Source organism: Cajanus cajan, chromosome 4 (assembly GCF_000230855.2).
Source record: "Cajanus cajan strain Asha chromosome 4, NIPB_CcT2T_4, whole genome shotgun sequence".
NCBI lineage: Eukaryota > Viridiplantae > Streptophyta > Magnoliopsida > Fabales > Fabaceae > Cajanus > Cajanus cajan.
Genome location: NC_138520.1, coordinates 1259369 through 1272693, shown reverse-complemented (window position 1 = coordinate 1272693; position 13325 = coordinate 1259369). Strand labels below are relative to the sequence as shown.

The 13325-nt window shown below is 36.0% G+C and overlaps 1 protein-coding gene across 1 annotated transcript; it reads left to right on the top strand.

Annotated features, from left to right (window-relative positions):
- Positions 1 to 630: 630 nt before the first annotated feature.
- Positions 631 to 12185, top strand: LOC109801927 (zinc finger CCCH domain-containing protein 19). The gene is made up of 10 exons (XM_020363099.3): positions 631 to 1663; positions 1755 to 1834; positions 3807 to 3991; positions 5589 to 6513; positions 6603 to 6730; positions 7260 to 7319; positions 7399 to 7449; positions 8096 to 8166; positions 9265 to 9419; positions 9991 to 12185. Exons 1-10 carry the CDS (start codon positions 957 to 959, stop codon positions 12045 to 12047), a joined length of 4419 nt encoding a protein of 1472 aa, XP_020218688.1. The 5' UTR covers positions 631 to 956; the 3' UTR covers positions 12048 to 12185.
- The last annotated feature ends 1140 nt before the right edge of the window (positions 12186 to 13325 follow it).

Sequence of the window (13325 nt, the reverse complement as noted above, 5' to 3'; positions counted from 1 at the left end):
TAATTTTGATATATATATATATATATATTTTAAAATATAATTATCTTAATTAAATATTTAAAAGCTTCTTTTTTATATTAAAACAAAATCTTGACCCAATACCAGAAATGCTTTTTACAAGAAAAAAGTAATTTAAAATCTTTTAAAGTCCTAATCAATAATAATACACTCCCTTAATTTTCACAGTTTTGCTGACACACCCTTGTTCCTTTTCTTCCCCTCCCATTTGGTATGCACAAGATGAAAATTTGAAATTATAAAATTACTATTTTGACCTAATAAAAATTGCCTTAAAAAAACCATTGATCTGGTTTATTTTCTCCTTCCATGCTTTATTTCTTTCCTTTTATCTTCTTGTTAATCTTCTATCTTCTATATAATTTTCTTTTATATTATCTTTTCCCTCAATAATTAGGCCACATGAATTTTCATTCATATATATATTTTTTGAATAATAGATAAAAGTGAATAACATATAAAAAATTACACTCTAGTCTGCTCCGTCCATCATGGAAAGAAATATATGTTTTATTGTTTTATAAATGATTAAAATAATGATTGTGTTTGATTGTGTAGGAGCGATCCAAAGATAAGGTAGTGTGGTGCGTAAAGAGGAAGCCCAGGCCACGTTATATCGGGCCGAAGATGGAGGTGTGAGGTGAATGGTATTGCTATTTGCTAATGCTAGGGCACAACGCAACATCAACATTACATGCCTACACGGTGATTCTGACTAACAGGGAAGGATAATTTGGTCTTTTGCGGCAACACACGACACAGAACACAACACAGGAGCCACTTCGCATTCGCACCCCTCCTCCGTCCCATTCCCATTCCGTTACCTTCTTTTATAATACCCCACACACAATTCCCCTCTCTTCCTTTCGTTTTATTAATTTCTCCTAAATTCGACATTTCAATTTTCCTTCCTAGGGATTTCGCAATCCCTATTCTCCATGGACGTCGAGGACGACCAAGCTCCACCGCTTCACCAACACTCCGATGCACAATGTCTCGCCGACCTCCCCTACGCCGCCGCCGGAGACCCTCTACCCCTCGCCTCAGGGGACTTTAGCCCAGCCCCCGCGCTTGTCGCTGAAGTGGCTACCGCGACCACGCTTGAAACCGATTCAATGACGGAGACGGTGGCCGCCGTACCGGCTGACGACATGATTGAGGAGAAGGGGAATGACGGAACCGATGCGGATGACGTGGCTTTGGAGGCGGGGAACGTGGAAGAGGAAGCGAATTTCACAATTCATGCGGAAGAGGACGAAATTGGGGAGGAAAAGGTGAATGAAGATGCTTTGATGGAAGAGGAGGAGGGAGAAGAGGAAGAACACCAACAAGGAGAGGAGGAGGAAGAAGAAGAACACCGACATGGGGAAGAGGAGGAAGAAGAAGAAGAACAGCAACAAGGAGAGGAAGAGGAGGAAGAAGAACAGCAACAAGGTGAAGAAGAAGATGCTGATGGTGATGCTGGAATGGCAATTGGAGAAGACGCAGAGGAGAAGGAGGAGAAGAGTGCGAGTGGCGGGAAGAGGAAGCGTGGCGCTGGGAAGAATGCTAAGGCTACAGGGAGAGTTGCATCCAGGAAAAAGATGGAAGAGGACGTTTGTTTCATTTGCTTCGACGGGGGTGACCTTGTGCTCTGTGACCGCAGGTGAAACTCAAATTGCATGCATTTACTTTTCGAATCGTATCTATTGCTTTTAGGGGGAAATTCATTGCCTTTTCTTTGGTGTTGAACACAGGGGATGCCCCAAGGCTTACCATCCTTCCTGCGTTAATCGTGACGAGGCATTCTTTCGGGCCAAGGGAAAGTGGAATTGCGGTATGTTTCGTACCTTATGCTGCATGTCTCGGTTAAATTGCTTTTATTAGGGTTTGTCAGTTCAATGTTTGCTTTGATTTGCCAATGTCTGTGTTGTAGGCAGTAGCTTTGTGAATCTTTGAACTCTTTAAGTTAAATACTGCAGTTCCAATTTGAATATTTATCCTTGACATGTAGGTAATGCTTATGATTTGGAAGTTGTGAGTATGTTTCTTTTGCTTGTGCTTGGTAACCATTTTATTGATACGAAGTATCTACTAGCTTCTCCAATGACTAATTTCCATTGAAAAATCTGACTAGTCATCTTTAATGGAGGCTTTCCTCCCAACCACGTTTTTTTTCCAAATATGAAACTTGAACATGAAATCTTGGTTAAGGGGACCAAGTCAGATACCAATTGGACCAACGACTTATTGGATGTGAATACGCTTCTAAGTATTTAAGACGAGTTTAAACATTTTCACAAACACCCAATACACCCAATAGGAATCTAATTTATTGCCACATCAGATTAATGAATAAAGTGATAGTGTGTATTAATTAAAGTCAAGGTTTTATAAAATGTCCGTGACTGCAACTTTGGCTGCAACATCAAGGTTTTTATGGTGTCCACAACATAGTAGTCAGTAGCGCGGGATTAGTGGAATGGAGCAGCCTTGTGCTGCTATAGGATTCAAATAGTGGCTAGAATAGCTGCTTTTTTCGTGTGCATTAGTTGCACTACCATGATATAGGCTTCAAAAATCAATTTTTTAATGTTTTCCTCTACCTGTTTTAGCGTGAGTATCTTCCATTTGATTCACTTTTTGCATTGGAATGTCTAATGCATACATTTGAGCACAATCTTTTCTTTTCTTGTATGTCCACTCTTTGACTTTTGCATTCTCATATTTGCTACACTTATTTTTGGCTCTAGTTTGCTATTGTCTTATCCCACTAGGTGAGACTGGTACATGGATTACACAACGCTAGTGGGCTCAGTTAAACACCAATTCTTCAAGGATATTATTTACCATGTAATCTCTTCTAGTAATTTCCTCCAGTGTTCTTATTGGTCTCTCTACATCTTTACTGGGCTAAAAATCATGTGATCTACTCTCCCCATCGGGGTCTCTAGTCTAGTGACCTCTGCACTTGTCCAAACCACTTTCGTCGATTTTGTATCATCTTTTCCTTCATAAGTGTCATACCAATATATCCTTGTATGTAATCATTTTGTATCTAGTCATTTCTTGTTTGACCACACATCCATATTAACTTGCTCATTGCTCAGTGTGATAGCTTGTGACTTGATCAAGGGAATGTAATTCATGAAATTACCTTACTTTATTCATGTGAATGGGTACGGGAACTGGATATCTTGGGTATGAATCTCCTCAACTGAACTATGTTTTAAAATATATTAACCTTTGAAGAATTTATTACCAGTAAATCATAATGCCTCAACTTCCTTATAATTGTGTTTCACTGTGTGCATTATTTTAATAGCGGCATGATGTCACCTTGGCATGTATTCTAATATCTTGGTGAATGATTGTTGGATAGGTGATTGATATTTACTATTATCGTTGTCAATTTTTAAGAGGAGTGCTGCTGTGTCAAAGTTTATTTTTTTTTTAATATATATTTGCCGAACAAGTTAAAAAGATTTTAAATCACTACATGTACAATCAGTTGTATGGAAAATTTCACTAATTATTGCGCTTTATTTGTGAAGTGCAATTGTGTTAAACTTCAATGCACTTTGATGAAAGTTCATGCTTTTCCCCCTTCTTTTTTTTTTTTTTTATCTCTTGTTTGCATAGCCTTGTTTAGCAGGAACAGTTATTGGAATTAGATTTTATTTCTTGTGTTCTGAGCATCATTGAATTTATTTTCGATGCCAAGGTATCAAACTTGCAAAAATTTAATCATCACAATACATTGCTTTACCATATCTGACTTTCCATATATTTGATCTTCATGATCCCAGGTTGGCATCTTTGCAGCATCTGTGAGAAGAATGCGCACTATATGTGTTATACATGTACGTTTTCTTTGTGCAAGGGTTGCATCAAAGATGCGGTTATCTTATGTGTCAGGGGAAACAAAGGCTTTTGCGAGACATGCATGAGAACTGTAATGTTGATTGAACAGAATGAGCAGGGAAACAATGTGGTACAACATCCCTCCCTACCACTTGTCATTTAAAAATTATTGTATTATACTGATATGTGCGTTTTGGAATGAAAAGTCTTTAACCATCTGCAGTGCTTTAGGTAGTTTCAAAGTGGTATTGGTCCATTGTTTTTTATTATTATTATTATTTACTTCATTTGTTGCTAACTTCTCACCCTGTTTTTCTCTTGGGTTACATATTAGAATTTTTAGCATTCCATGGCTTGCATGTTAACATGAGAAAACAAGTGAATTTGTTGGATTAAAGTCAAACATAGTAGTCTTTAGTGTGCAATAGTGGTGCCATAGGGATGTCACAGTGGCCTGGGCTGCTACAAGGTTCAAATGGTGGAGTGGTTTTCTGTAAAGGCTATCGTGGCAGCAATAGTGGCCAAAATTGGAGCATTTCATGTGCTATAGTGGCTTTTAGACACCTTGTTCAATGCTTTAGTCAGTGTTTGTACTTGCTTTAATGAAGCATCATTGTTTCCGATTAGTCCATGCATCTGACATAGTGTAATGATCATGCTTAATTCATTGCCCCTTGTGATCTTTCATCAAATTTTATAGCATATTTGAACTCCTATTTTAAGGAGTAGAAATCTAATATCATGATAGTTAGGAATGGAAAAATGTGGTCAATTGGACCCAATGACTGCAATCATTTCTTGAAAGCTAGTCAATTTAACGAGGTTGAATGGTAGGCCAGCTTGGTATCAAAAGTGAGTGATATATTCGTAGACCCTAGCATTTGCTTCTTTGTCGCATGCCTATTTATGCTTGCCTGCCTCAACTTCTCCTTCTTTTTCTTGTTAATTGCAGCTTTTGGCTTCCTACAAAATAGATACATTGGTCCTTCTTTTAGAACATCTTTCTCCTTGCAGCAGTGGCAACACTATTGGGTGTTACGAAATCCTCAAACTCATTATATTCACTTTCATCACATCTCATGGGAGTCAAATAAAAATCTCTCTAATATTTGCAATATCAACATTGTCTTCCTTCTTTTTTGTCATTTAGATATGCCCAAAGTTCTTTACTGACTTCCTTTGGGTGCTTTTGGCAAGGATCAAATTGCCCTTTTCCCCCCTTCAAGTGTTGTTTGGCTCTAGTTATTCTCCTCTTTGTGATTTTCCCACAAAAATTACAAACAGTTGTGTTTGTATCCTGGGGATGTTCTACTGGAAGCGGCCCTGGATTCATGTGAGGAAGGTTGTCCTTCAGTCATTGCAGAAAAAGGCTACTGAAATGTGGACAGAAAAACAAAAGTACAAAACCAAAGGAATTAAAAACCAGTATTGAAAAACATTATAATGAAGATGTGATAGCTATTTCCCTTCCTTCTTATTCTTGATTATTACTATAATGTTTTTCAATTTCATTATGTTTTTAACATCCAAATATGCTGCATCATATTCTTTACATATCAAACTATTCCACATCAACAATTACTACAAACACCAATGACTATCAAGCATCATATTCCTTACAAATAGACTATTTTAAAGACAAATTGTGGAGGGCATGAACTTATAATGATATTAATCAGGGGCACCTCTTTTTGGCTACTAATAATATTTTTTCATGCTTGGTGCAGGGACAAATAGATTTTGATGACAAAAACAGCTGGGAGTATCTCTTCAAGGACTACTACATAGATCTAAAAGAGAAACTATCTCTAACATTTGATGAAATCACTCAAGCTAAAAACCCTTGGAAGGGATCTGATATGCTTCATTCTAAAGAGGAATCACCAGATGAACTTTTTGATGCCAGTAATGATAAGGAATCAGATTCAGATAGCTCCTATGAGAATGTAGATTTGAGCCGTTCTAAAAGAAGAAAGGGCAAGAAACGGGGAAAGTCCCGCTCCAAAGAAGGAAATTCAAATAGTGCAGTGACAATGGTTGGTGCTGATGGGCCATCTGGAGATGACAGCTTTGAGTGGGCTTCGAAAGAGCTTTTGGAGTTTGTTATGCACATGAGAAATGGAGACAAATCTGTTTTGTCACAGTTTGATGTGCAGGCTCTTTTGTTAGAGTATATTAAAAGAAATAAGCTTCGAGATCCTCGCCGAAAAAGTCAAATTATTTGTGATGCAAGACTTCAAAATCTGTTTGGTAAACCAAGAGTGGGGCATTTTGAAATGTTAAAGCTTCTTGAATCCCATTTCTTTCTAAAAGAGGATTCTCAGGCTGAAGATCTGCAGGGAAGTGTTGTTGACACTGAAATTAGTCATTTGGAAGGTGATGGCAATCCCAATTCATATATGAAAGCTGGCAAAGATAAGAGACGTAAAAATCGTAAAAAGGGTGATGAGAGAGGACTTCAAACTAATGTTGATGATTATGCAGCCATTGATAACCATAATATTAATTTAATTTATCTAAGACGCAATTTGGTGGAAGATCTACTTGAAGATGTAGAGAAGTTTCATGATAAAGTTGTTGGTTCTTTTGTGAGAATAAGAATTTCTGGTAGTGGTCAGAAGCAAGATTTGTATAGGCTGGTTCAGGTTGTAGGTAAATATCTAGATAACAACTTTAATGCTATTGTTATGTACAAATAAACTTCGATTATGGGTTTTGATTTTAATTATCTACATGGTCAGGTACATGCAAAGCAGCAGAGCCGTATAAAGTTGGTAAAAGGATGACAGATATTTTGCTAGAAATCTTAAATTTAAACAAGACAGAGATTGTATCAATTGATATTATCTCAAATCAGGAGTTCACCGAGGTGATTCAATGACTGCATTTTTATCTCTCCTTTTTGTTTATGATATCCAGTTACGGTTGATTTTTACATTAATTTATTTTAAAACTAGTATCTTACCCAATTTAAAACATGGGATTATAATGGTTATTGTAGATCTGAAACTCTAGTGCATCCTAATTGCATGAAGGGTGATATTCCATTTGATAACGAACTATACTTGCTGGTTGCTTCAATTGGTCAAAAATAGACTGCAAGGACACTAAACCCATCCTTTTTTGTCATCGTTTTAGTCCTTCATAAGGAGAAATGTGATGATGTTTCAGATTTTTTGAGACTAATTTGGTGACCAAAATCTTTAGATGACTAGTGAGGTGATAGTAATGCGCTAATCTTTGGATGACTGACTTGGTAGTTGACTCTTAACCATATGATGGTGGGAATAAATTATTTCTGTATTTTATATCTTCTCAGAATGTATAATTTTTACAATTTAAACTGATGCTTAGATTAATGTATTTCCTTCCTTAAGATATTGATTGTTTTTTGTTAGGATGAATGCAAGCGTCTTCGCCAAAGCATAAAGTGTGGCCTCATAAATCGGCTAACTGTGGTAATTTTATGTTTAATAAACTCACTTTAGGCCATCAGATGTTATGCTTTGTACTGAGGACACAAATTTGTGCTTGTAGGGTGACATTCAAGACAAAGCATTGGTGCTTCAGGCAGTTAGAGTAAAAGATGTGAGTTGTTTTTCTGTACCTTTAATTGGCCCTTGTGAAGCATGCTCTTGTTGTTCACACATCTTTCTAAAATTCCTAATTCCTCAGTTTGTCCTTGTTACTGTGATTTTATTGATGCATTAAAGAAAATTACCTTCAATTGACAAATGTTTTATCATTGGTCAAGTTTTAGTAGATATGTTTTTGGAAATTACATTGATGGGGATTCTGCTCCTATTTAACAACTATCTCGAGAATTATCATATCGTGTCTCTGTTTACATCATTCAGTTTGCACCTTTGCATTGATCACGTGAAGGAGAAGGAAAAGGAACATGATATTCTTTCTGTGGTTAAAATTTCTCAGAACATCTCAAGCTTAAATCTTTCGGGGACTAGTAATGGCATTCAGGAAACTCTTATTCATGATATTAATTCTTTTAAATAAGACCAACATATTCAAATTGGAAGTCAACAAAGGATTACTTTGGCAGTCTACTGATTGTCAATTAGTTTAAACTGTCAATTTGAATTCTTGGTTTATTTTCATTAAGTCCTTATTCTATTTCCTAATGATTTATTGTCTTTTAGATATCATTTTATCTGTGAATTTAAAATATGTTTTCTGGTGTTTGTAATCTAATTGAATTTTTTTTTTCCTACTTCAGTGGCTAGAAACAGAGATAGTGCGGCTGAGTCACCTCCGTGATAGAGCTAGTGAGAAAGGACGCAGAAAAGAATATCCTTTTTCTCTGAAGAAAAATTCAAATATGATATATCTGGCAGTATTTTGCTGCCTTTTGAATTTTCATTTCCTTGATGTAATTTGACTTGTGTCATTGCTTGATTTGTTTTCCTCCAATATAATGTTCACTTTTTAGTCTTGTTTATAACATCCATCTATGACATTATCAGGACATGGAGATAGAAATCCGTGGTCTGTTTTTGGTGATCCCTTTTATCATTTTTGTTTTTTTCCTTGGGTCCTTATAATTTGGAATTGATAATTCTTAAAATTTAATCTTGTTTGAATGAAGAAAATCTTTTAAAGGTGTCTGTTAGTGTACATTGTGATTTCCTAAGTACTTGGGAACTTATATTTGTGATCGAGAATGAGATATATGAAAATTTAAAAATTTGTATGCTGGTTTTAACATGTGAAATATGAGGATGTTGAGTTTGGCACACACCCCTTACTCAAATATGTTATAAATACGTTTCCTATAAGTTGTTCACTTATTGAACAAATAATATAGTGTTAGTCCGATGTCTGTAGTGTGTCAATTTCTAATAATTCATCCCTTTACCTTGATCTTATTTATTTATTATTTTATTTTTTGTTGTATCTACGAGGTTTCTAGTCATGGTAAAGTTAATCTCTGAATTATAAATTATTAGCTTCCTTGTACAGCTTGGGGGCCTTTACTTTCTAATGTACTGTGACCAAAATAAATAAACAAATACATAAAGGTGATTAATATATTCTATATGAAGTTTTAAATGTGCTCTGGGTTCATATCATATTCAGATAAATAGGTGGTTGGACAAAATGCTTTGGAAATTAATATCTGGCAATGTTTGAGTCCTGTGTAGTGATTATTTAACAGTTTCTATACATATTAAAGGATTTTCATTGTCTTTTCATGTTATCTAACTCCACTTCATTGAAATGGATAATAATCTTAATTTTTTTTTTCTATAGGAAAATGTTTTGGTGCCCCCTGATAGTTTATAATCTGGTTATCATTATTTTTTATCCCACAAATTTTTGTGATTATTTGAAATTAGCAAAAAAATTTCGAGTCCTGTTTTGTGTTGATCCTTCACTCCTTCTCACGCTCAGAGAATGTGTAGAGAAGTTGCAGCTTTTGAAAACCCCTGAAGAACGACAACGGAGGTTGGAGGAAATTCCAGAAATACATGTGGATCCAAACATGGATCCAAGTTACGAGTCTGAAGAAGACGAAGATGAAATGGATGATAAAAGACAAGGTAGTGTTAATGCAGTTTGAACTTGTAATCTCATTTTTTTTTTGTTAAATTGCACTTTTTAGCCCTTTACAATATCTAATCCGTGATATTAGTGTTCCAATTTTTAATTATGGGTTTTAGTCCCTTAATTTTGTAAAATCTGCAAATTTAGTTGAACAATTGAATTTGCATCCATTGAACCCTTAAATTATAAGGTCAACCATGACTAGACATTAAGTAGATGGACATGACAATTAATGTTTAATAATATTTAGGCTAAATTACACTTTTTGTTCCCATTTTTTTTCCATTAAAGTGGTAAAATGATATAAAACGATGAAAAAGAGAATCAAAAGTGCAATTTAGTCTAAGTATTATTAAATATTAGTTATTAGGTCATAGTCAATGTTATAATTTTAGCATGAATGAACATTTCACAATTAGACCAAAGTTTCAAATTTTATAAAATTGTGGAATTAAAAAATTGGGGGGACAAAACTGTAAATCGGATATTACAGTGACTAAAAGTGCAATTTGTCCATGTTTCTTCTTTTTCTAACATTTTGTGATAATTTCATTTCTTTGCCTGCAGAAAATTACATGAGACCTAGAGGGTCTACTGCCTTTGGAAGGAGGGGGAGAGATATTGTTTCTCCTAGAAGTGGTTCTATTCCAATTGATTCTTGGGGTGGAACGAGGAATTATTCTAATATGAATCCTGAACTCAGCAGAAATTTATCTAATAAGGGATTTCCAATCAAAGGTGACAATGCTTCTAATGCTAATGAGGTACTTCATGATGCTCAATTGCTCCAGGGAAGAGATAGGGAATCCCAACTATCTAATAGCTGGGAGAGGCAAAAGCTTTCCTTGGAAAGTGGTGCTAAAATTACCCAACCATTGGTAACATCCGAGCCTTTCTCTACTGGTGTATTAGAAGCTTCTGCAGCACCATCTTCTGCCGGAATAACTCCTCCAGCTCTGAAAATTAATGAAACCGAAAAGATGTGGCATTACCAGGATCCATCCGGAAAAGTTCAGGGACCATTTTCTATGGTGCAGCTACGCAAATGGAGTAACACAGGATACTTCCCTGCTGATTTGAGGATTTGGAAAACCACTGAGAAGCAAGATGATTCTATACTTCTAAAAGATGCCTTAGCAGGGAATTTTTCTAAGGAACCATCGATGGTGGATAAGGCTCAAGCTGTTCATGATTTACATTACCCATCCTCGCACTCTAGGAAGTCTGTCCAACAAGGTATAGAAGGTCAAGTTGGAGAAAGACAAACATTTGATCAAAATAGTGGATCTTGGAATTCACATAGTACTCTGGGTTCTCCGGGACAAACCACAGGAGTCAGTTGGAGATCTAAAGATAATATGAATTCTTTAGCAAATAGACCTTCTCCATTGGCAGTTGAGGTCCCCAAGAACCCTGCAAATGGCTGGGGTTCTGATGCTGGTGTTAGAAATGAAACAACAAATCTTCCTTCACCTACTCCCCAGACTACTCCTGGTGGGAATAAGGGACAGGCTTTTGAGAATAAATGGTCACCAACACCTGTCCAGTTGCCTGGGTCTCTCATAGGAAATCCATTTCCAGGCAATCATGGAGGTTTGCAGGCCTCTGTGGTAGTGCACCCAGAGCATGCCGTACAAAATGCTGAAAAAGGCTCAAATTCACAACCTAGTATTATTTCAGCTTCTACAGATTCTAATCAGTTACATCCTCAAGCAACAGCAATGGCACCTGTTCTAGCTTCAGTGGTTGACATGAAAATGGCAGGTGCAAATATGCAGAATCAGGTTATGAGTGGCCACAACTCTCATGAAGCTCAAGGGCAAGGGTGGGGTTCCACAGCGGTTTCGAAGCCAGAATCACAGGCCTGGGGAGGTACATTATCTCAAAGGATAGAACCAAATAATCCTGCTACTATGCCTGCCCAGCCAGCTTCCCATGGCCCCTGGGGTGATCCTTCGTCTGTCCAGAACACTGCAGCATTTAGTACTGGAAATCCAACTGGGAGTTTACCCACACCTGGATTTATGGGCATGACTACACCTGAGCCTTGGAGACCACCAGCTTCAAGTAGTCAGTTAAACATTACAGCTCCGTCTGCAGCTCCACCCAATATGCCTTGGGGCATAGGCATGCCAGGAAATCAGAATATGAATTGGAGTGGGGTTGTTCCTCCCAATATGAACGTAAACTGGATACCTCCACAGGTGCCGCCACCTGGAAATTCAAATCCAGGATGGGCTGCTCCTAGTCAGGGGCTACCTCCAGTGAATGGAGTTGGCTGGGTTGGACCGGCTCAAGGACGTTCCCATGTAAATGCAAATGCAGGTTGGGCCGGGCCTGGTCAGGGGTTAGCACCTGGTAGTGCCAATCCTGGTTGGGCCGCACCGGCCGGGAATCCAGGCATGTGGGGAAATGAGCAAGGTCATAATGGAGACAGGTTTCCCAACCAAGGCGATCGTGGTATGCATGGTAGAGACAGGTTTCCCAACAGACAGTCATCATTTGGCGGTGGAGGCAGAGGAGGTTCTTCGAGGCCTCCTTTTGGGGGACAAAGAGGAGTCTGCAAGTATCATGAGAGTGGACATTGCAGGAAGGGGTCTTCTTGTGATTTTCTACATACTTAGTTGTAGGGTTAATTAGTGGCAGAGAAACATCTCTTACTGTACAGTATTTTCCAATTTCATGGCGAAACGTTGTATAAGGGTCATGTATGTAGAACTTGTGCATTGTAGTATCTTGTTTATCTATCTTGCTTTATTGTCTTTTTGGGGACTTGTATGCCTGTGTTACATGGAGTTGACTGATGCAAGAGTTGAGTAGTTGCTCAAGCTGATGTGGCTTTAGATTAATAAAAACGAAAGAAAGTTGAGGCTATTAGGTTTTTCCTTTTGTTTAGCACATGGAATAAGAGTGGAATAAATTGGGTTCGAATGGAATTTTTTTTGGTACATAGAACTTAATGCATAATAAAATCAAAATTGATTTAAATGAGTTAGATGTTCTCGAAAAATAAAAGGATTAATTTATATGTATTCTGCAACATTTGAATAGTTTAATTACGGATTATAATGAAGGGATTATTTACTTTAAAGAATAAAGTATATTTACAATAGTTATTTAAAAAAACAACAATTTAGAATTGTGATTAAAATAAATACAAGTATAATAAAATTTAAAATTAATTATAATATGTTTTTAATTTTTAAACAATGGTTATTATTTTATTTTATTCTTTAAAATGAAACATTTTCACTTTAAAGTAGTTAAATCAGTTTAGCCTTTTTTAGTTAAGATTTTGTGTGATTTTAGTTCTTTATTACTTTTAAAGTCAATTAACACTGTTTTTAAAATAAAATAATATTGGTCCTTTTTCCAAACTTTTTTCTACTTAGACCTTCTGTTTTTATATTTTAATTCAAATATTTGAAGATTTATGCTGAATTAAAGAGTGAAATAATTTTTAAAGTTTGTAAGTTAAAAATTTAAAATTTAATGCAAGTTTGATAGATTTTAAAGGATTTTGTAGGATGAGATACTAGAGTTTAACAAAGAAAAACCAAGACCTATAAAGTGATGTTTTAGCTGTTTGGGGTGTGTAAGATCTGGCTGTTTCTTCAATCAAGCTTTACTCAAGATTTTTTTGGGTTCAAGTTTTAAAAATCAGACTTGTTATAATTTAAAGACGGATTTATATTATATTTTGAGTCGTCTTATACTCTCGATACGGTTTAAAGGCTATGTATTTTAAAAAGTATAATTTTTAATAAATATATATTAATAATTAGAAAATATTCAATGGATAACATTTAGTTTAATAAGATATTATATTTCTAATAGTGATTTTAATTATTGTGAAATATATTTTAATTTAATTTTTGTTATTCTTTTATTTTACAATTTAA

Coding starts and splice junctions, on each gene's coding strand:
- LOC109801927 (XM_020363099.3), top strand. CDS start 957: ATGGACGTCGAGGACGACCAAGCTCCACCGCTTCACCAACACTCCGAT. Junction 1,835..3,806: donor CAAGGGAAAGTGGAATTGCG/GTATGTTTCGTA, acceptor TCATGATCCCAG/GTTGGCATCTTTGCAGCATC. Junction 8,167..9,264: donor GAGAAAGGACGCAGAAAAGA/ATATCCTTTTTC, acceptor ACTCCTTCTCAC/GCTCAGAGAATGTGTAGAGA.